We start from the raw sequence: 23915 nt of genomic DNA on the forward strand, positions 1-23915 counted from the left end.
TCTATTCAATTCACGCCTACTTCTTCTCCAAGATATACTCTCATACTTAATTCAGTTAAGTTAGAATGAAGGGGTGACCCGTGACAATCACCGAATCTTCGTTACTCGCTTAGCCAAGGTCGCGTGCCTGACAACCACAAAGCGATCTACATGATGTTCAACGTAGTCATTGGACGACAACTGGAGTATACTCTCTTGGATATCTAATACACGGACCGAATCCGTGAGATTAGTATCTTCGTGGTATAGGTTAGAACAATTGGCAGCATTCCTAGGATCCGAAAAGTCTAAACCTTGTCTGTGGTATTTTGAGTAGGATCTGGGAAGGGATGACTGTGACGAGCTTCAAACTTGCGAATGTTGGGCGTAGTGACAGTGTGCAAAAGGACAATGGTCCTATTCCGACGCTAGCGGGAACCGACAGATGATTAGCCGTACGGTGACAGCGCATATGGATTTGTTTTCATCCGAGAGGATCATACAGCTTGCCATGGAAGGATGTAACGCATGGTTGGAAGAAGGAAATAGGAAAGCAGAGGTTCTGAAGCAACAAAGCATCTCCAGATGCTTATCTAAAATTCCCACCAATGAATTACATAAGTAACCCTATCTTATTTTATATTTTATTTATATTTTAACTATCAAAACCCCATAACCATTTGAATCTGCCTGACTGAGATTTACAAGGATAACCATAGCTTGCTTCAAGCCGACAATCTCCGTGGGATCGACCCTTACTCACGTAAGGTATTACTTGGATGACCCAGTGCACTTGCTGGTTAGTTACGCAGAGTTGTAAAGAAGTATTGAGATCACGTTATGCGCACCAAGTTTTTAGTGCCATTTAAATAATAACAACAATTTGCGTACCATTTAGCGACGCGTACGCATGGACGATGCGTACGCGTGACAAAGTGTCACGTGCGGCAGTTATCAAAATTCACTGGGGGCGATTTCTGGGCTTCTTTGGACCCAGTTTTAGGCCCGAAAATGCTTATTAGAGGCTGCAGAGTAGAGCTGAAAAGGAAAAATCAATCATTCATACTTTCATTTACATTAGTTAGGTTTTAGATGTAGGTTCTCTAGAGAGAGAGGCTCTCTCTTTTCTCTCGGTTTTAGGGTTTTTAGGTTTAGCTCTTCTCAAATTTAGATTTCTACTTTACTTTAATTTAGTTTCTCTTCTACTTTTATTTGTTCTAGTACCTTAGTTATCTATTTCTCTTGTTGATTACTTCATGTTGCCAATTTGGTTTATGAATTCTTCTTGTTTCCTTTAATTCGTATTAATGCAAGTTATGTTTTCTTGTTTATGATTGCCTCTTTCTCCATTTGTTATTATTGTTTCCTCTTGCAATTGTTGGTTTTAGATTTTGCTATGTCTTGTTAGCTTTCTCTGTTTTTATTTTATGCCTTCCAAGTGTTTGATAAAATGCTTGGTTGGATTTCAAATTAGATTTTTATATTCTTAACTTGGATTGATCAATTAGAGACTCTTGAGTTATCAAAACTCTTCTGTTGATTGGTGATTGAAAATTGCTAGTTGGCTTAGGCTTTACTAAATCTAATATTTGATTAGGACTTGTGAACTTAAGTTGATTTTGCTCACTTGACTTTCCTTCATTGTTAGAGGTTAACTAAGTGAAAGCAAAAGGCAATTACCATCACAATTGATAATGATAATGATAATGAAGATAGAAATTCCAATTTTCAATCCTTGCTAGGACTTTTTCTTAGTTGTTATTTTATTTCCTTGTTGTTTACATTACTTGTCTCTTATCATAAAAGCCCCAAAAATACTTTTCCATAACTAATTATAAGTACACTTCCCTGCAATTCCTTGAGAAACGACCCGAGGTTTAAATACTTTGGTTAATTTTATTGGGTTTGCTTAAGTGACAAATAATTTAAATGTTGATTGAGGTTGAATTGTTGGTTTAGAACTATACTTGCAACGTGATACTTTTATGAAAATCTTTACTGACAAATTTTCCTTTGTTAAGTTTTTGCCATTGTTGCCGGAGAATCGCAAACGTGTGCCTTATTATTGGTTATTGTATATATTTACCTTTTGCTTGTTTATTAGTTTTTGTTAGTTTTAGCACTTTGTTACTTATTTTTATTAGTTTTTATTTTTATTTGCTACTATGAATTCTCATCCCTTTGGCTATGAGAGTGGTTACAACTATGTTGTAGGGAATGAAAGCTACAATGAGGATATGCATCAAGGATGGAACCATCAAAGGTGGGAGGAGCCTCGAGCATGTGATCAACCTTTTTGGCAACAACCTTCACCAACGTACTATGAACAAAAGCCATTCCAGGATGCATATCAATCCAATAACTATGGTGGACTGACGATGAGCAAGAGCATGGATTAGGAATTTGATTATCAGAATGGAATTGGCATTGCAAGTATAGTCCAAACTCAACAATTGAACATCAATCAAATGTTAAATTCAAATCAAAACATATAACCGAGAGTCTTTCAACCTCGGGTCGTTCTTCCTAGGATGCAATTGAGGGTGTGGCTCTTTCAGTTGTGAGGACAAAAAGCTTTTGTAATCAAGGAACTAAAGATTAAAAGAACTAAGTAATAAAAGAACCAAGAGATGATCAAAATTGTAATTAATGCAAGCAACAAGAAACAAGATCAAAACTAGTAAAAATGCAATGATATGTAAAAGAGCCTTGACTTGGGAATAAGAGGATCTAAGGAATCCTATCATTGCCATAACCACAACTATGACAATTATCATGAGTTAATCTCGCTTAGTTAACCCTAACCATCGAGGAGTAAGTCAAGCAAGCATAATTGACCTTAATCCATAGGTCCTTACCAACTTACCAAACTAGTTGATAAAATGCTAGCTTTAATGGAAACAAGAGCCAACTAACTCCCCAAGAATTACCACTAAATGTCAGACATTATGACTATAGTATCCTAGAAACTCAAATCCTAAGCCAAGGTATGAAAATCTACTGAAAACTCATAATTGGCATTTTCACAAACACCTTGTGTGCATAAAAGTGAAATATGGGAAATTGCAAGGAAAAAATAGCAAACTAAAACCAACTATTCACAAAACCAAACATAAACAAGCAATTAAGCATAAAGGAAGCATAAAACATAAAATTCATTGATCAAAACTTCAAGAAACACAAAATTGCAAATATGAACAAAGTAACTTGAACCATAAGAACATAAAAGCAAAAGTAATGAAATTAAAGAGGAAATTGAGAGTACTTACAATTAAAGAAGCAAAATCAAAGATCAAAGCTTGCTATAAAATGCTACAATGGAAATGGAAAATGAAACCCTAAGAGAGCAATGCTACACTACTCCTACTCCTACTCCTAATTACTCTCTAAAACTATCTAAGTGAGCTCTTTCATGCATGTATTGAATTCACTTTCATATAGCACTCCAATTCAGCATCTAAGCCTTCCAAAATGGCCCAAAAGGCCTCTGAAAATGCGCTGCACGTGTTTCATTAATGAAATCATGTGCAGGGTCCTGTGCGGATGCACAGATATGTGCGTATGCACACTTGGCTGAAAGTTGACATGTGCGTATGCACAGGTGCTTGTGCGCACGCACACTTCGCTCTGTGTGCTTTTCCTTATTTTCTTCATGTTTTCTCCCTTGTACATGCTTTCTTCCACTTTTGGCTATCCATTCTTGCCTCTAAGGTTTGGAAACACTCAGCAAACATGTCATGGCATCAAATGGAATAAAAGTGGAATTAAATTGCTCATTTCAAGCACAAAATTGCATGTTTTCACATTTAGGGTCAATTTGGGGACAAAACACAAAAGTATGCTATTTTGGTGCTTAAGTGTGAGTTCATGTGCTAGAATCCATCCAAATTGAATCAAAATATATCATCAAATATGGACTCATCAATTCCCCCACACTTAAACAATAGCATGTCCTCATGCTAAACCAACAAGGAGAATGATCAAAAAGGGTAATCAACTTATTAAATGCAACTATCTATATGAATGCAAGTATACTATTTACTATCTATATGTATCTATCTAGTATCCTATATGAAATCGGTGAAAACAAACAATCAAATTCCCAAGCAAGTATAGACAAATAGGGCAAAGCAAGGAAATAACTCAATGCAATCAAATCTAGAGAATTGATTTAACTCATTAAAAAGAAGCAACTTGCAAGAATACATGATAAGAGGCATGGACATAGAATTGAGTAATTAAACCCTCACTAGGTATGTATACACTCTAATCACTCGGTGTCTAAGGGTTAATCACTCAAGTCTCCTCCTAATCATGCTTTCAAGGTTTTGCTTTTCATCTAACAATCAACAACAAGTGATGCATGAATGCAATTATCATGAAGACTTCATATGGTTGTAATGGGGTTAGGGTAAAGGTGGGATAAATATGGCTAAGTGGACTAAAATGATTGAATCCTTGATTAGTTTAAGTATCCAACTCAACCTATATCGACCAAATCAAAATAAAATGCAATCCTAACCTTTCATCATTTCTTTTTTTTTTCCTTTTCTTTTTTTCACAAACACCCATGTATGATTTATCATTCAAATTACATATGCATTTTATATTCATTTCCCTTCACTTGGGTTAACTTTCATTCCCTTTTTTTTTAAAATAAAATGCATATGATTTTAGTAGTTCATACATGATTGTTCCTATTTTCCAAATTTTCAATGAAATACCCAAATTAAATATTTTTATTCACTACCAATGTTTCCCAAAATCCCCCCACATATAAATGAAATGCACTCCTCAACCTCAACTAATCAAGGATACAATACAAGGTAAATCATGGTTTTTCGCTTAAGGTTGTGATGTGTCAACAATTAGAACAAAGGGGATTAAAAAGCTCAAAAGGGGTTAACAAGGGTAGATACAAGGGGTAGGCTATATGGGTAAAGTAAGCTTTTATTAAAGATGGCCTCAATCATGCTCAATGCAATTCAAAACATCAATCATTGGAAATAAAAAATCAAGCAAAACCGAGATTACAATCATAGAAGAGATATAACTATCAATGAACAAAATTAGTGGTTAAAATTGTAACCACTCAATATAAGCTCAAAAATTCACAAGGTATTTGTTTTTTACTCTTCTATGTTCCAAAATTAAATCATTCAAGCAAGTTTGAAAATAATTTTTTCAATCAATTCAACAGGATGCCCTTGAAACAAAATTCTTGAAAATTTTTTTGTTGTTCTTCGCCAAAACTTATTTCCTATATATATGTTTGTTGTGATGGATGCAATTTTTCAAAATTTCCTAGTTCTTTTCCTAATTTTCAACAAGCAAAAAGTAACATGAACAAATTAGGATAAAAATGAACTAGGTGCTATACTATTCACATCACCCAATCACAATCCATTGCTATACTATATATCAAGAGAAATAAGGATGCAATATGTATATATATACCAAAACAAAAGTGCAACACTAAAGATAACTAGAAACAACTAATATATATATATATATATATATATATATATATATATATATATCAAAAGTACTAAACAGTAGTGCATAAGACAAAATACCAAAGATATCTACAAAAAGCATAATAAAAACTTAAAATAAACTAAATGACAAGTGTTTAGGAGAGAATGTTTACACCCAAAGATAGAAGATCCTCCCCCACACTTAAATCATGCACGGTCCTCCGTGCTCGAAGGAATCAAATGGGGGGGGGGGTGGGGGAGGGGGTTCAACCATGAGAAGCTCCACCATCAGATGGTGGTGGGTGGTGATGACTGGTGCAGAATTTATAACCCACAAACTAACCGGCAAGTGCACCGGGTCGTACCAAGTAATACCTTAGGTGAGTGAGGGTCGATCCCACGAGGATTGATGGACTAAGCAACAATGGTTGATTACTTTACTTAGTTAGACAAACAGAAAAGAGTGTTTTGGTATTCAAAAGCATTAAACAATAATTCAGAAATTTAATAAAGCCAGCAGTAAACAGGTTGTGAAATATGTATGGAGAAACAGTTAAGGCTTTAGAGTTATCTATTTTCCGGCTTGACTTTTCTTACTAAGTATTTTAATCATTCAAGATTTAATTCATGGCAAACTATATGTGACTAGACCCTAATTTCTTAGACCTTTCTAGTCTCCTCTAAAATTCATCAACGGCCAATTCCTTGGTCAATTAATTCCAATTAGAGGGCGAAGTTCAATTCTAGTTTATATGCCACAAAAATCCTAATTACCCAAATATAAGAGGATTATATGTCACGTATCCCGTTAAGTCCAGATAATTAGAAATTTAGGAGAAATTATTTTCAAGCTGTTGTTCAAGTAAAGAGCTTTTCCAAGTTATACAAGAACTCAATTAGAAAGAGGGTCATACTTCCGTTCCACCCAAATTCATAAGATAAAGAACGAAAACAATTCTTGAAATATAAATCAGTGCATGAATTAAAATAGAAAAATAATAGTATCAATCCATACAATAGACAGAGCTCCTACACTACAAAAAAACTTGGTAATTATGGCGATTTTTTAGGGTTATTACGGCGGTTTGAACCGCCATTATTACCTTGAACGGCGCTCAAGAAAAACCGCCATAATTTGAAGCGCCATTTGGTTATTGCGGTGGTTTTCGAAAAACCGCCACAATTACCTGGTTAAAATGGCGGTTTTTGAGTTGGGTTAAAACGGCGGTTCAAACCGCCGTTATTTCCAGATAAAATGGCATTTTTTTGTTGGTTAAAATGGCGGTTTTTGTTGGTTAAAATGGCATTTATGAGCCGCTATTTTTACCTTAGAGTTACATTTTTGGTTGGTTAAAATAGCGTTTGAAACCTCCGTTTTTTACTAGGTTAAAATGGCATTTTGAACCGCCATTTTTACTTTGACAAGGCATTTTTATTGGTTAAAATGGCATTTAAAACCGTCATTTTTACCGAATTAAAATGACATTTTATGCTGTTTAAAATGGCAGCTACAAACTGCCCTTTTTACCGGATAAAAGTGATAATTTTTATCATTTAAAAATCAATTTTTACAGTTATTTTTATCGCGTTAAACAAATAATTTTTTTATTAAAATTTCACAATAACAAAAAATCATAATTCATAAACAAAATATTATATAACTCATAAACAAAGTATTAAACATAATATATGATTTTTTAGTATTGAAAATAAAAAATAATAATTCAAATACAAAGTATCAAATATAACATAATTTTTTAACTATAAATATACAATTATAACAATTTTTATATATACATAAGACAACGTTTACTGAAGCCAAGTTTCATTACGTAAATTCTTGTAAAATCTTTGTTCCAAGTTATCAATAATCTGCCAAAAAAAAATACCAAAAAAAATTAGTAATAACAATTCAATATTAAAAATAACTAAAAAGAATCAGAACCTAAATTGATTCATCAGTATTTATTTATATATAAGATATTCCAAGACTGAAATCAGGTGAAACTGTGCACAAATAAAAAATAATATACGACAAATGTTTCTTTTACCTAAGAAAACAAGCTAACCAATTTTATTTAAGAGGTTTTAGCATCGCCAATACAAAAAGTCAAGGATTCTACGAAAAGAAAGTAATAATAATTATTAAAAAAAATGGATCAGAGGAATCTGCATTATATCCATTTATTCAAGTGTATATAAGCAACAACTCTTAGAGCTTTCATTTCATTCTCCAACATAAGAGATAATAATAACATAACTACATAACAATCTAATAGCAAAAATTATCATAAAAAAATAAAAGATGGAACAATCATCAGCAGCACCTAACCGTGTTTATCAAGATTTTGAACCATTTTATGAATGGAATGAAGATCAAGCAAGTGCTACCCTCACTGTAATGCTGCCAAGTAATTAATAATAACTTTTCTTTTACTTTTGTCCCCAATAATCCATTATCAGTATTATTATATTTTAGGCTTAATGCTCTATGGATAAAGGAATTGCTATACGAACTACTGCAATACAGTGATTATGCCTTGTGCTGCAATAGCAATACACATAAATAAAAATATTTAACAAAGAAAAGAAGGCATAGTATAGAGAAGGGCATAAGCATCCCACGTAAAGGGCTGCACTAATTCTCCAAACAGCCACTCCCTCCATCAAGAACATACAAGTTCGAATAAGAAGTACAAGAACAATTCTCCAAACACTTGTATATTTCAAGAACCCATCACTGCTACTTCCATTGACACAATCAGATTTAACATTCCTCGCAACACAACCGTTAGACCAATACGATATATTCCATTGCTATATTCAATGGCATCACCCACCACAGAGGCTCTATCCATCTATTAATAGCAGACTCAACCTATTAGTTTGATTTGTAAAAATTGGCAAACAAGTTTATTCAGAGTATCAATCTCTAGAACTCCTTTCTTTTGAGTTGTCCCATTATTCACAGGATTTCTTTCAGAAGTGTACATGGACTGGTTATTTGCAACCATTTCAATGAGTTCCTGGACTTCTGCAGGCGTCTTCTTCAGATGAAGAGATCCTCCAGCAGAGTGATCCAATGACATCTTGGACAATTCAGACAAACTATCATAGAATATACATATGATGCTCCATTCTGAAAACATGTCAGAAGGACACCTTCTGATCAATTGCTTGTATCTTTTCCAAGCTTCATAGAGGGATTCACCTTCCTTCTGTCTGAAGGTTTGGACTTCCACTCTAAGCTTACTCAACTTTTGAGGTGGAAAGAATTTGGCCAAGAAAGCATTGACCAACTTTTCCCAAGAGTTCAGGCTATCTTTAGGTTGCGAGTCCAACCATGTCCTAGCTCTGTGTCTTAGAGCAAAGGGAAAAAGCATAAGTCTGTAGACCTCGGGATTAACCCTATTGGCCTTAACAGTGTCACAGATTTGCAAGAATTCAGCTAAGAACTGATGAGGATCTTCCAATGGAAGTCCATGAAACTTGCAATTCTGCTGCATTAGAGAAACTAATTAAGGCTTAAGTTCAAAGTTGTTTGCTCCAATTGCAGAAATTGAGATGCTCCTAACACAGAAGTCGGAAGAGGGTGCAATAAAGTCACCAAGCATCTTCCTTGCATCTTGATGGTATTTTTGTGGAAAAATGAATTTCCAAAACACCAAAAACTCACCGGCAAGTGTACCGGGTCGTATCAAGTAGTAAAACTCACTTAGAGTGAGGTCGATCCCACAGGGATTGATGGATCAAGCAAATTTAGTGGGTGATTAGTTTAGTCAAGCTAACATTGAGTGATTTGAGTGACAGTTGAAACAACAAAAAGTAAATGACAAGAGGAATTAAAGTGCAGAAAGTAAATTGGACAGAAACTTAAAGAGCAAGAAATGTAAATTGCAAGAATCTTAAATGACAAGAAATATAAATTGCATGAAATATAAATGGGAGTGGGTGCTGGAAATTAAAATTTAACAGGAAAGTGTAAATAGCAATCAAACAGAGAAGTAAAAGGTGCAAAATCATGCAACAGATCTAAACAGAAAAGGGAAATTGCTTGAAGAATTCAAAACAGAAAAGCAGTGCTTAATTTGCAGCAATTTAAAAGTGGTTCAAGATCTCAGGAGTGGAAGAGACTAGAAAACAAGTCTAGATCTCAAATCCTTCCTTGATCCAACAAGAACAATTGCAAAATGAAAATGGAAGAGTAAATTGCAGAAGAAGAACAAGAGAAGTTGCAGATGGAGAATGAAAACAGAATTCCTTCCAATCTCAATCCAAAATTTCAAAACAGAAAAAAAAAACTAAGAGAGAAAGCAAAATGAAAACTAAAGAGTGCACAACTCCCTATTGGAGCTAGCCTCCTTTCTAATCGAGCTCCCCTTTTGAAAATGAGAGTGATGCCTTTATATAGGCTTTTTACAAAATAAAATGAAATTGAAATGAAAAATAAATTAAATGAAAATCCTAATTCTAGCTTGTTCTTGTGCCTTTGAGTGATAATGTGGGCTTTGTTTGCTTTGGATTTGAAGAGAGATGGGTTTGTTGGCCTTGATTCAATTTGGTGAAGAATTGAATTTAATTAGAATTTTGGTTGAATTTTGGCCCAATATTGCACCTCCCAGGGACGGCTCAGTTGGAAAACCAAACTGAGCACCCCAATGTTGCTGTCCATGTCAACTTGTGCGTCCCAGCCTCCTTGGTGTGCTTCCTAGCGTGCCAAAGTGTGGAGAGTGGGGGGAAGATGGTGCTCAGTTGGGAAAACCAACTGAGCTCCCCTTGTGTAGCGCCTTGCTTGAGTGTGGGGTCTTGGGTTCGAACTTTGGTGGAGGCCTTTTTCAAATGTTACACTTTGATTTTCTTTGGGGAGGAGCCCGAAAAAGCTAAGTTGGAAAAGTGAATTGAGCACTCTTTTCTTGCTTTCCTTGTTTTCCTTGTGTCTCCCCCTTCGAGCCTTGGTGGAAGCATTGGCTGATTTTTTTGCTTATTTTTGGCCCTTAAAGATGCATTTCACTTGTGCCTCAATTTCGTGCCAAATATGGACTATGATATATCATTGGAAAGCTGTGAATATCAGCTTTTCAACGCAACTAGAAGCACATCAATTGGACGTCTGTAGCTCAAGTTATTGCTCTTTGAAGGAGGCATGGTCATGTTGTAAACGCCCAGATTTTAACTTAGCGAAATTTCTTGCCTCCAAGCACATTTTTCTTGTACGGCAAAGCTAAGTTCACTTAGTGAACTGAGCTTTGTGTGCTGATCGTTCATACTTCCTTGATTTGGTCATGGGCCACGCTTTTAAAAGCGTGGCCTAAGGCTCCAAAGTGTGCTCCAACTTCAAAGTGTGCCCCAAAGCTCTTTTTTACTCCTTTTTAGCTTATTTTGTGCTTCTTTTTCTTCTTATTTCCTACCAAATTTATAAAATTAAAAGATCAAGGAAATATACCATTTGAGCATAAAAGAATGCAATATTTAAGCACTAATTATCAATTTCTTGTATGAAAAAGCATAGAAAAACATGACATGATGACATGTCATCACATCTCTACCATTGTTGTTGGATTTGGCCATCTCTTCTTCTTTTTTGAAAAATTCTGTCAGGTCCTCTCCAGAGTGTTGTGCCTTAGCTTCTCTTAGCTTCCTCTTTAGAGTCCTTTCAGGTTCCGGATCAACTTCAACAAGAATGTTCTTATCCTTGCTCCTGCTCATATGAAAAAGAAGAGAACAGAAAAGAATAGAAATCCTCTATGTCATAGTATAGAGATTCTTTTATGTGAGTAGAAGAATAGAAGAGTAGAATGAAGAAGAGAGAAGATGAAGAATTCGAACACAGAGAGGGAGAGAGGGTTCAAATTATAAGAAGAAGAGAAGTGTTAGTAAATAAATAAATAAATAGAAAGAGATGAGAGAGAGAAGAATTCGAATTTTAAATTAAAATAAAAGAAAAATATTTTTGTTTTTATTTTAATTATTGGTTAGTATTCGAAATTTAAGAGAAGAAATAAAATAAAATAAAATTTGAAGACTAAATAAATTAATTAATTTAAAAAGATTTGTGAAAAAGTGGTTAGTGATTTTTGAAAATTGGAGAGAGAAAAGTAGTTAGGTGGTTTTGAAAAAGATATGATTGAAATAGAAAATTTTTAAAATCAAACAAAAAGTCAAGTAGTTAATTGAAAAAGATTTGAAAATCAATTTTAAAAAGATAAGAAGTTAGAAAAAGATTTTGAAATTGATTTTGAAAAAGATATGATTGCAATTTATTTTGAAAAAGATTTGAATTGGAAATTAAAAGGATTTGATTTTTGAAATTAAAGTTGATTACTTGACTAACAAGAAACTAAAAGATATGATTCTAGAATTTAATGATTGATTATTTCTTAATAGGCAAGTAACAACTTGAAATTTTTTTGAATCAAAACATTAATTGTTAGTAATAAATGAGAAAAAGATTTTGAAAATCAATTTTAAAATTTTCGAAAATATTAAGAAAAAAATTAAAAAGATTTGATTTTTGAAAAAGATTTGAAAAAGATAGAATTTTTAAATTAAAATTTTAACTTGACTACCAAGAAACAACTAAATTTTAAAACTTTATGACTAAATCAATCTAAAATTTCGAAAATTATGAGCAAAATAAGGGAAAGATATTTTTTTATTTTTGAGTTTTAATGAGGAGAGAGAAAAACATAAAAATGACACAAAACATAAAAATTTAAAATCAAAACTAATAATGCATGCAAGAACACTTTGAATGTCAAGATGAACACCAAGAACACTTTGAATGTCAAGATGAACATCAAGAACATGTTTTTGAAAATTTTTAAGAAAAGAAAAACATGCAAGACACCATAATTAAAAATTTTTAATATTTAGACACTATGAATTCGAAAATGCATATGAAAAACAAGAAAAGACACAAAACAAAAAGATGCAAAGATCAAACAAGGGAAATCATCAAGAACAACTTGAAGATCATGAAGAACATAATGCATGAATTTTCGAAAATTTTTAAAATAAATTAAAAACATGCAATTGCACCAAACTTAAAATTTGACACTAGACTCAAACAAGAAACACAAAATATTTTTGGTTTTTATGATTTTATTAATTTTTTATATTTTTTGAAAATTATTTGAAAAAAAGAGAAAATAAATAAATTCAAAATTTTTAATAGGAATTCCAAGAATCATGCAATGTTAGTCTAAAGCTTCGGTCCAATAATTTAGACATGGCTTAATAGCCAGCCAAGCTTCATGTGAAAGCTCCGGTCCAAACGATTAGACATGGCCAAATGGCCAGCCAAGTTTCAGCATACAAATCAGACATACAACAGCCAATTAGATGGGAATCCAAAGGCTCCTGCAATGATAAGTGGAAGCCTCGGTCCAAAAAAATTAGACATGGCTTGAAGCCAACCAGGCATCAATAGATCATGATGAAACTCTAGAATTCATTCTTAAAAATTCTGAAGAACAAAATAAAATTCTGAGCAACAAGATGAACCGTTAGTTGTCCAAACTCGAACAATCCCCGGCAACGGCGCCAAAAACTTGGTACCCGAATTGTTGTTATTATTTAAATGGCGCTAAAAACTTGGTGCGCGTAACGTGATCTCAACACTTCTTTACAACTCTGCGTAACTAACCAGCAAGTGCACTGGGTCATCCAAGTAATAAACCTTACGTGAGTAAGGGTCGATCCCACGGAGATTGTCGGCTTGAAGCAAGCTATGGTCATCCTTGTAAATCTCAGTTAGGCAGATTCAAATGGTTATGGGGTTTTGATAATTAAAATATAAAATAAGATAAAGTTACTTATGTAATTCATTGGTGGGAATTTCAGATAAGCATCTGGAGATGCTTTGTTACTTCAGAACCTCTGCTTTCCTATTGCCTTCTTCCAACCATGTGTTACCTCCTTCCATGGTAAGCTGTATGATCCTCTCAGATGAAAACAAATCCATATGTGCTGTCACCACACGGCTAATCATCTGTCGATTCCCGCTAGCATCGGAATAGGACCATTATCCTTTTTCACACTGTCACTGCGCCCAACATTTGCAGGTTTGAAGCTCGTCACAATCATTCCTTCCCAGATCCTACCCGGAATACCACAGACAAGGTTTAAACTTTTCGGATCCTAGGAATGCTGCCAATTGTTTTAGCCTATACCACGAAGATACTAATCTCACGGATTCGGTCCGTGTATTAGATATCCAAGAGAGTATACTCCAACTGTCGTCCAATGACTACGTTGAACATCATGTAGATCGCTTTGTGGTTGTCAGGCACGCGACCATGGCTAAGCGAGTAACAAAGATTGGGTGATTGTCACGGGTCACCCCTTCATTCTGACTTAACTGAATTAAGTATGAGAGTATATCTTGGAGAAGAAGTAGGCGTAAATTGAATAGAAAAACAATAGTACTTGTATTAATTCATGAAGAACAGCAGAGCTCCACACCTTAATCTCTGGGGTGTAGAAACTCCACCGTAGGAAATACATAAGTGAAAAAGGTCTAGGCATGGCCGTGAGGCCAGCCTGCATGCCAAAGGTCTAAGGACTAAATGTCCAGAGATAAAAACTGTAAAATAAATCTCCAAAAGTAGTTTTTATATTAAACTAGTAACCTAGGGTTACAGAAAATGAATAACTAAGTGCAAATAGTGCAGAAATCCACTTCTGGGGCCCACTTGGTGTGTGCTTGGGCTGAGCATTGAAGATTTTTCGTGATTAGGCTGTTCTTGGAGTTAAACGCCAGCTTTGGTGCCAGTTTGGGCGTTTAACACCAATTCTGGTGCCAGTTTGGGCGTTTTACGCCAAGATGTTTTAGGCTGACCATGAACGCCAGTTTGGGCCATCAAATCTCAGGAAAAGTATACACTATTATATATTGCTGGAAAGCCCAGAATGTCTACCTTCCAACGCAATTGAGAGTGCACCAATTGGACTTTTGTAGCTCGAGAAAATCCACTTCGAGTGCAGGGAGGTTAGAATCCAACAGCATCTGTAGTCCTTTTTCAGCCTCTGAATCAGATTTTTGCTCAGGTCCCTCAATTTCAGCCAGAAAATACCTGAAATCAGAGAAAAAAACACACAAACTCATAGTAAAGTCCAGAAATGTGATTTTTGAATAAAAACTAATAAAAATATAATAAAAAGTAAATAAAACATACTAAAAACTATGTAAAAACAATGCCAAAAAGTGTATAAATTATCCGCTCATCAAAGACCATGATACTGGAAGTTTTGTTGCACCAGGGTGAAAAATTGTGGCTTCAATTCAAAGTTGTTCGCAGCTATAGGAGGCACCACAATGCTTTTTCCATAAAGATCTACAGTAGGAGCAGAGTAAGAGCCAAGCACTCTCCTTTGTTGCTCATTCCCATTCGGATTTGCCACATTGGCATTAACAGCTGATAAACCCATATTTTATGATATATTTTGTGCTTAATCTGAGTGATTTATTCAATCCTTCACCCACTTATTCATATTAATTGCATGGTTTTACTTTCCCTTCCTTATTATGTGATATATGTGAAAAACATGTTTCCTATGCTTTAAAACTAATTATTTTAATTACCTTTATTTCCATTCGATGCCGTGATTAGTGTGTTGAGTAGTTTCAGATCTTCTAATGCAGGAATGACTTAAAGGATGGAAAGGAAACATACAAAAATGGAAGGAAAGCACAAAACAGAGTTTTTGAAGAAACTGGCAGCCACGCGATCGCATGGGCGACGCGGCCCATGCCAGCACGAAAAGGCATTGACACGGCCGCATGACTGACGCGACCACGTGTCTTAAGCAGAACATATATGACGCGACCGCATGACTGACGCGACTGTGCGCCTTAAGCAGAACATATATGATGCGACCGCATGACTGACACGACTGCGTGACAAGGAAAACTCCGAATGATGCGACCGCGTGACCCACGCGGACGCGTGACCCACGCGGACGCGTGACGGAGGCCACGTACCAGAAATTGCAGAAAACGCTCATAGCAAATTCTGAAGCCCTTTTTGGCCCAAATCCAAGTCCAGAAGGCATAGACCAGAGGTTATGAAGTGGGGGAATGCATCCATTCAAGGAGAGTCTCCACTTTAGTTAGTTTTCATGATTTAGATTTAGTTTTGTGAGGGAGATTCTCTCCTCTCTCTTTAGGATTAGGATTTAGAATTAGGATCTTATTCGCTTTCAGGATTATCTCTTTATCAGGTTCAATATTCCCTTTTATTTACTTTTGCAATTTAATTTATGAATTCTTCCATGTTATAGATTACTCTTTTTGAATTAATGTTATTTGAGGTATTTCAGTTTATTATTGCTTTCTTTTATTTACATTATTATTATTCCCATCTGAAGACATTTTTATTCCAGTAGATTTACTTTTCTCCTTTTGGTCTTGGTTAAGAAATCAATAAGTCAGGAGTTATCAAACTCAAATATGATTGATAATTGTTATCTTTGTTAATTAAATTGAACTTCAATAATCCCAATCTTTTCTTAGGAAATAAATAGGATCCGAAGATCAAACCAATTAATCCCTTGACCTTCCTTTATCTTAGTAAAGGTTAACAAAGTGGAATTAAGATTCAATTCTCATCATCATTGATAAGGATAACTAGGATAGGACCTCCAATTTCTCATACCTTGCCAAAAGTTTATTTACAGTCATTTATTTATTTTACTTGCCATTTAAATTGCGTGTTCTTCATTTACTTTATTTGCTAATTAAACCATTCGCTCCTCATTCTCAAAACCCAAATTTACAATCTCCATAACCAATAATAAGAACATACTTCCCTGCAGTTTCTTGAGAAGACGACCCGAGGTTTGAATACTTCGGTTATCAATTTATTTAGGGGTTTGTTACTTGTGACAACCAAAACGTTTGTACGAAGGGATTTCTGTTGGTTTAGAGACTATATCTACAACGCGACTGTTTTTATAAAATTCTTTACTGGCAAAAATCCTAATGTCAACAGCATTATTAGGATCTATAGTGGATTTTGCAGCCTTGTAAAGTCTTGCTTGTTGCAAACGTCGCCTGAAAGTTCTTTCAGGTTCAGGATCAAAGTCTAAGAGATGTTCCTTGTCTCTGTTCCTGCGCATAAACAAACAGAAGACAAGAAAAGATGGGATTCTCTACGTCAGAGTGCAGAGAACTCCCAGTGAGGTAACCTATGTAAAATAATAAAATAGAAATACTAAATAAATAAAACAAAAAAATTTCGAAAGTTAACAGGGAAAATAAGCAAGAAAATTAAAATGAAATTAACTAGGTGACACCAAACTTAATTTCAGAAATTAAGGGAAAATATTAGTGCTATTTATTAATTTTATTTTATTTTATTTTATTTTATTTTATTTTTTTCGAAAATACTAAAGCAAAATTTTAATAAAATTAAAATTAAAACGCCTAATCTAAGCAATCAAACAACTAATAGTTGTTAATCACAATCAATCCCCGGCAACGCCGCCAAAAACTTAGTGCAGAATTTATAACCCACAAACTAACCGGCAAGTGCACCGGGTCGTACCAAGTAATACCTCAGGTGAGTGAGGGTCGATCCCACGAGGATTGATGGACTAAGCAACAATGGTTGATTAATTTACTTAGTTAGACAAACATAAAAGAGTGTTTTGGTATTCAAAAGCATTAAACAATAATTCAAAAAATTAATAAAGCCAGCAGTAAACAGGTTGTGAAATATGTATGGAGAAACAGTTAAGGCTTCAGAGTTATCTATTTTCCGGCTTGACTTTTCTTACTAAGTATTTTAATCATTCAAGATTTAATTCATGGCAAACTATATGTGACTAGACCCTAATTCCTTAGACCTTTCTAGTCTCCTCTAAAATTCATCAACCGCCAATTTCTTGGTCAATTAATTCCAATTAGAGGGCGAAGTTCAATTCTAGTTTATATGCCACAAAAATCCTAATTACCCAAATATAAGAAGATTATATGTCACGTATCCCGTTAAGTCCAGATAATTAGAAATTTAGGAAAAATTGTTTTCAAGCTGTTGTTCAAGTAAAGAGCTTTTCCAAGTTATACAAGAACTCAATTAGAAAGAGGGTCATACTTTCGTTCCACCCAAATTCCTAAGATAAAGAACGAAAACAATTCTTGAAATATAAATCAGTGCAGGAGCTGAAGGAGGTGCTGAGGGCTCTGCTGCTGATGATGGCTCAGTCGTCTTCCTCTTCTTCTGTGGTGGTTCGTCATAGTCGCCGTATGGCAAGAATGGCTGCTTGCTGATGAAGACAGACGTCCGGTTTGTTGGGCGTCTCTCTACTCCAGATAAAGCAGCTAATTTGGTGATCATCGATGGGAAGGGAATGTTGTATTTCTGTTGTTGGTTCACCTTCCACATCGACTCTCTGATAAGGGGAAGAATAGAGATCCTCTTCTCCTCCAGAATGGCCCAAAGCAAAACCGCCACACGGACACGGATATGATTGGCATGCGTGCTCGGTAGAATGTACTCAGCAATGATCTGCTGCCAGATCCTTGCCTCAGGATTTTGGTCTGTGCACGCAATGCCCAATGAAAATGCCTTATCCCCTTTGCTGTACTCCCATCCACCCTCAGGCAGACCAATCTTTTTCAGAACCACATCCAGAGAAAGCTTGCCCGTTGTCACGTCCTTCACTATTTGAGTGTAAGCATCCCTAGCCGGAGGAATATGCGGAATATCTAAGAGGGCCTCTAAAGCAGTATCAGAGGTGTCTAGGGTGACACCTCTCAGAAAAACAGTTGGGGTATCCCTCTTTAGGAAATTTCTGTAGAATTCCTTGACCTAGTGGTCATTGACTTCCACCGGATTGAATTCTACGAATTTTCAATGGTAAAAATTTAATCTATTAAAAATCTGATCCGCATATTTCTCGGGCAGGTTCAACTTTCTCTCATACTGAAAGGCTCATTTTTCCAGTTTCTTGTACTATTCTTGGGCTTCAGCATTAATGAATGTGTCTGGTTGGTTACTCGGAGGCACAGGAGGAGGACAAGCCAAAGGATTGGCTTTCTTCTTCCCGTTTTGAGCCATCCTAAAAAAGACAAAAACAGAGTACAACGCAGGAGAGACAGATAAGAATCACAGAAAGAAGAAGGATATAATCAAACAATTCAAATAAGAGCTAATAAGGTAAATAACACTCAATTAAGGGGAAACATGTAAAAAACCGGTTGAACGCTCAAAAGAAAATGCATTTTCGCAAAATCAAGCAACCTAAGTGACAAATGAAGGAATGGACAACACTTAAAGCCTGCATATGACTTAGGTGTAACAATGCAAGTGAATTGGTTCAAACTTGGTTATTGTCTTAGTGTATTCAAAGTATAAGATTCAATCAAAATTCAGCACCAAGAGAATACCGATTTGATAATTGGAAGCATGCTTATTCATGTTGAAAAGTGGTAAAATGATCATATAACCATACTCTTGTTCCAAAAGCAACACTTGATCAAAATCAGATTGCATTGCTCAAAAAGATTTGTAAGGGACAAGTTATGGTACATGATCAACGAAGTTAAAGACATATGAATAAGCACTCAGTCAATTCACTCAACAAACAATGTATGTACTACTGCCAATCAATGGCACCAAACAGATTTCAAAATGTACAAGTCTAAGGCTAGTTTGGTGTTTAGGCAAAAGGAATGAGCAGTCAGTACATAATGCAGCAAACTAGCATGTTATGCACTTGCAAATGCATCAAACAAAGTGAGGTCAGTTTGGTATTCTACACAGCTACAAATTTCAATTTTAGTTTGATGTCTCAGCAAAAATAACACAGAGTGCATAATCAAAATTATAGCTCAGGCAACATCAAAATCAATAGAAAATTACACAAGTATGAAATTAACAATGCAAGACAGGAAGGAAATTCAAAACCTATGCTGATCAGACACAGAAGTTGAATTAAAAATTCCATTCCGGCATTTCATCAAGCAAGTTATGTGCAGAAATGAAAAACAGCATTCACAGTTCAATGTAGCAGCTATCCAACCCAGAGAAATAAAAAATAATCAGCCAGCATCAACATTCAATCCAGAAAACCAGAAATTAACTAACCTAATGCCACCTAGTTACTAAAACAAAAATTAAAAGTAGTGAAAGAAAGGAAATGAAACAGAAACAGTAGAAATGCAGGTTACAAAGAAGGAAATGGAACCTGTAATACAGAAGAAAAGAGAAGAAGAAATGGATGGAGAAAGAGGGTTGTAGCGGCACAGAAGTCCGCCGGACTAGGAGGCGCAGACGGAGACTAGGCGCAGGTTAGGGATTCTGTCGCGCAGAGATAGGGGCTTCGCGTAGATAGAAGATAACGGGGAGGGGGAAATGGGAATGGAGAAGAAAGAGAAGAAGGAAGAGAGAAAAGGGTCGGCGACGGTTGTCGCCGGTGATGGTGGTCTGAGTGGTTAGGGTTGAAGGTTTGAAGAAGGGTGAATGTGGGTGCGGTGGCGCTTCAGAGAAGAAGAAGAAAGGAAAGGGTTGGGGTGTTTGGAGGAAACTGAAGCGCGACTCTCTCTCTTTTCGAATTAACGTTTGAAAAGTGACCTGTGCAGACGCACAAACGAGAGAAATGGAAGGGTATGTGCGCGCACATCAGCGTGCAGGCGCTGCGGACAGAAGAGGTATCGCAGCCTGTGTGGACGCACAAAGACTTGTGCGGGCGCACAAAAGGAAAGAAGGGGTTGTGTTCACGCGCACAAGGAGTGCGTGAGCTGCGACCAGAGGGTTGCTAAAAGAGTATGCGCGCGCACATAGAGGTGCGGGCGAACAGGTAGTTTTTTTTTAAGCAAAAAGGATGAAGTGGGCGTTCACACGCTGGGTGTGCGGACGCGCAGGGAAAAAGGGATGCAGTGTACACACGCACAGGCTGTGCGCGTGCTGCGAACAGAGGGAGTGTTTGGGAGTGTGCGTGCGCACACCGAAGTGTGTACGTACAGGGACGGAAAAATAGGGAAACTGTGTGCGCGCACGGGTCTGTGCGGATGCACAGGTCTCCGTTCCTGCAACAAAAATTTTGCCTCTAATGCATCAAACTTGATATCCAAAACAGGTTTTCAAGTCCTAAAACATTATAAAACTCCAAAAACACATTATTTTACTAAAATTAACTAACCACCATCAAGATAAAACTAACCAAACAAATAAAATAACCAATTATTCAAACATTAAAAACTAAAAAAGAGAAAGTTAGAAAGATATTACCATGGTGGGGTGTCTCCCACCTAGCACTTTGGTTTAAAGTCCTAAAGTTAGACTTGTTGAGGAGATCCTTGTTAAGGCGGCTTATGTTTCCATTCCTCCTTGAATCTCCAACCAAGTTTGCTCTTGATTTGACCTCCGGGGTCCCAAATGAATTGCATCAAACTCTTAAGAAACTTCAAGCTAGCAACTAGGATCCATAAGTGTTGATTCTTGTGATTAATGCCCGGATCCCCTACTTGAGTTCCTCTCTCACCATTGACATGCTTGTGCACTCCCTGGAATCCACTAAATTGACTCTTGCACCAAAATTGAGCTCCAAATGTTGATTTGGCTTCCTTGATGAATTTTCTATTTTCTTGCCAATTAACATTCTTCTTTTCATCATCCACTACTCCAAGAAAGGTTTGAAGTTGGCAATCCATCTCCAAGACGGTATATTGATGTGGGCCTAAAAAGCTTGTTGGAGAAGTCTTCACCTGCTCAGTTTGTTCTTGCACAACTATCTTAAATTCTTGGTGAATAGAATTTTCCTCAACCTCCTCTAAACCTTCCTCATCATCACTCAAGTCGAAAATCAGAGGTTGTGTGAAGTCCACATCAACATCTCCTTCCAAATTCAATAAGGGAGGATCATGAAGGTCATTGGCGGGGTTGACCAAATTAGACAAAAAATCTTGAATGATATGCCCCTCTGAAATGTTTTCAGAGTGGGTTCAGCTAGACATATTCTATTATGGGCTTGCAGAAGGAGCTCAGATGTCTCTAGATTACTCAGCTAGTGGATCTATCCACATGAGAAAGACAACTGAAGAAGCTCAAGAGCTCATTGATATAGTTTCCAGGAATCAGCATCTGTACCTAAGCAGTGACCCTTCCATGAAAGAAGAGGTTAAAACAGTAACTGCTGAACTCAGCCCTGTAAAACAAGCTGCTGAATTCAATCAGCAATTGAACTTTCTAACAAAGTAGTTAGCCGAATTCAAGGATAAACTACAAGAGACAAGGATGGCTAATATAAATATGGAAGAACAATTGAAGCAAACAAAGCAGCAGCTGTCAAGACAAATAACAGAAGAATGCCAAGCAGTTCAATTAAGAAGTGGGAAAACATTAAATACCCCACCTCAAAGCAGCAAAGAGCCAAGGAATGAGCAAACCACCCAACATTCACCTGAGGACAGTAAGAGCCCAGGGAAAAGTAATTCTGGCGTTAAAACGCCAGCAATCTGGTGGAAGGCTGGCGCTGAACGCCCAGACCATGCCCAAGACTGGCGTTCAACGCCAGTAACAAGCAAGGACTGGCGTTCAGCGCCAGAAACAAGCAAGGATCTGGCGTTGAACGCCCAAAATGGGCAGGATCTGGCGTTGAACGCCCAAAATGGGCACAGTTCTGGCATTCAGACGCCAGGAACAGACAAGGAGTTGGCATCTAACGTCACTCTAGCTTCTAACTCTGGCACTCAATTGCCAGTGAGGGATCAGACACACACAAGTGCTGATGACAACCCCTCTAAAAAGGCTTCTTCAACCACTTCTGTAGGCAATAAACCTACAGCAACTAAGGTTGAGGAATATAAAGCCAAGATACCTTATCCTCAAAAACTCCGGAAAGAGGAGCAGGATAAGCAATTTGCTCGCTTTGCATATTATCTCAGGACTCTTGAAATAAAGATTCCATTTGCAGAGGCACTTGAGCAAATACCTTCTTATGCCAAGTTCATGAAAGAGATCCTGAGTCATAAAAAGGATTGGAGAGAAACAGAAAGAGTTCTCCTCACTGAAGAATGCAGTGCAGTCATTCTAAAAAGCTTTCCTGAAAAGCTTAAAGACCCTGAGAGTTTTCTGATACCATGCATATTAGAAGGTAATTGCACCAAGACAGCTTTATGCGATTTTGGGGTAAGCATCAACCTAATACCTGCATCCACTATCAGAAAGCTTGGCTTAACTAAAGAAGTTAAACCAACCCGGATATGTCTCCAACTTACTGATGGCTCCATTAAATACCCATCAGGCGTGATTGAAGACATGATTGTCAGAGTTGGGCCATTCGCCTTTCCCACTGACTTTGTAGTGCTGGAAATGGAGGAGCACAAGAGTGCTACTCTCATTCTAGGAAGACCCTTCCTAGCAACTGGACGAACCCTCATTGATGTCCAACAAGGGGAAATAACCCTGAGAGTCAATGATGATGAGTTTAAGTTGAATGCTGTCAAAGCCATGCAGCATCCAGACACATCAAAAGACTGCATGAAAGTTGATCTTATTGACTCTTTGGTAGAAGAGATCAACATGGCTGAGAGTCTCGAATCAGAGTTGGAAGACATCTTTAAAGATGTTCAGCCTGATTTGGAGGATTCAGAGGAGATGAAAGAGCCTCTGAAATTTCCTCTGGAAGAGGAAAAACCTCCTAAACCCGAGCTCAAACCATTACCACCATCTCTGAAATATGTATTTCTGGGAGAAGGTGACACTTTTCCAGTGATCATAAGCTCTGCTTTAAATCCACAGGAAGAGGAAGCACTTATTCAAATGCTAAAGACACACAAAACAGCTCTTGGGTGGTCCATAGGTGACCTTAAGGGCATAAGCCCAGCTAGATGCATGCACAAAATCTTATTGGAAGATAATGCTAAACCAGTGGTTCAACCACAGAGGCGGCTAAATCCAGCCATGAAGGAAGTGGTGTAGAAAGAGGTCACCAAATTACTAGAGGCTGGGATTATTTATCCTATTTCTGATAGCCCCTGAGTGAGCCCTGTCCAAGTCGTCCCAAAAAAGGGAGGCATGACAGTGATTCATAATGAAAAAAATGAACTGGTTCCTACAAGAACAGTTACAGGGTGGCACATGTGTATTGACTACAGAAGGCTCAGGAGGACATTGAATCAACCTCGGCCGTTATAATCGTTATGGAGATTCATGGCTGTGTCGGAAAGGATCATTTTCCTTTACCATTCATAGACCAGATGCTAGAAAGACTGGCAGGTCATGATTATTACTGCTTTTTGGATGACTACTCAGGCTATAACCAGATTGCAGTAGATCCCCAGGATCAAGAGAAAATAGCATTCACATGTCCATCTGGAGTGTTTGCTTATAGAAGGATGCCATTTGGGCTGTGTAATGCGCCTGCAACCTTCCAGAGATGCATGCTCTCTATTTTCTCTGATATGGTGGAAAAATTTCTGGAAGTCTTCATGGATGACTTCTCAGTATATGGAGA

General features: G+C 36.7%; 1 protein-coding gene across 1 annotated transcript in view; it reads right to left on the minus strand.

Annotated features, from left to right (window-relative positions):
* The window catches only part of LOC112757200 (uncharacterized), a 40557-nt gene extending 22162 nt beyond the window's left edge, over positions 1-18395 (minus strand). Inside the window, exons 1-2 of the mRNA XM_072220559.1 lie at positions 18384-18395; positions 17591-18268 (exon numbers count right to left, since the gene is read on the minus strand). Of these exons, the coding sequence (XP_072076660.1) occupies positions 17591-18268; positions 18384-18395 (690 nt within the window). The remainder of the gene's footprint in view (positions 1-17590; positions 18269-18383) is intronic.
* Positions 18396-23915: the final 5520 nt, after the last annotated feature.

Source organism: Arachis hypogaea, chromosome 16 (assembly GCF_003086295.3).
Source record: "Arachis hypogaea cultivar Tifrunner chromosome 16, arahy.Tifrunner.gnm2.J5K5, whole genome shotgun sequence".
Lineage (NCBI taxonomy): Eukaryota > Viridiplantae > Streptophyta > Magnoliopsida > Fabales > Fabaceae > Arachis > Arachis hypogaea.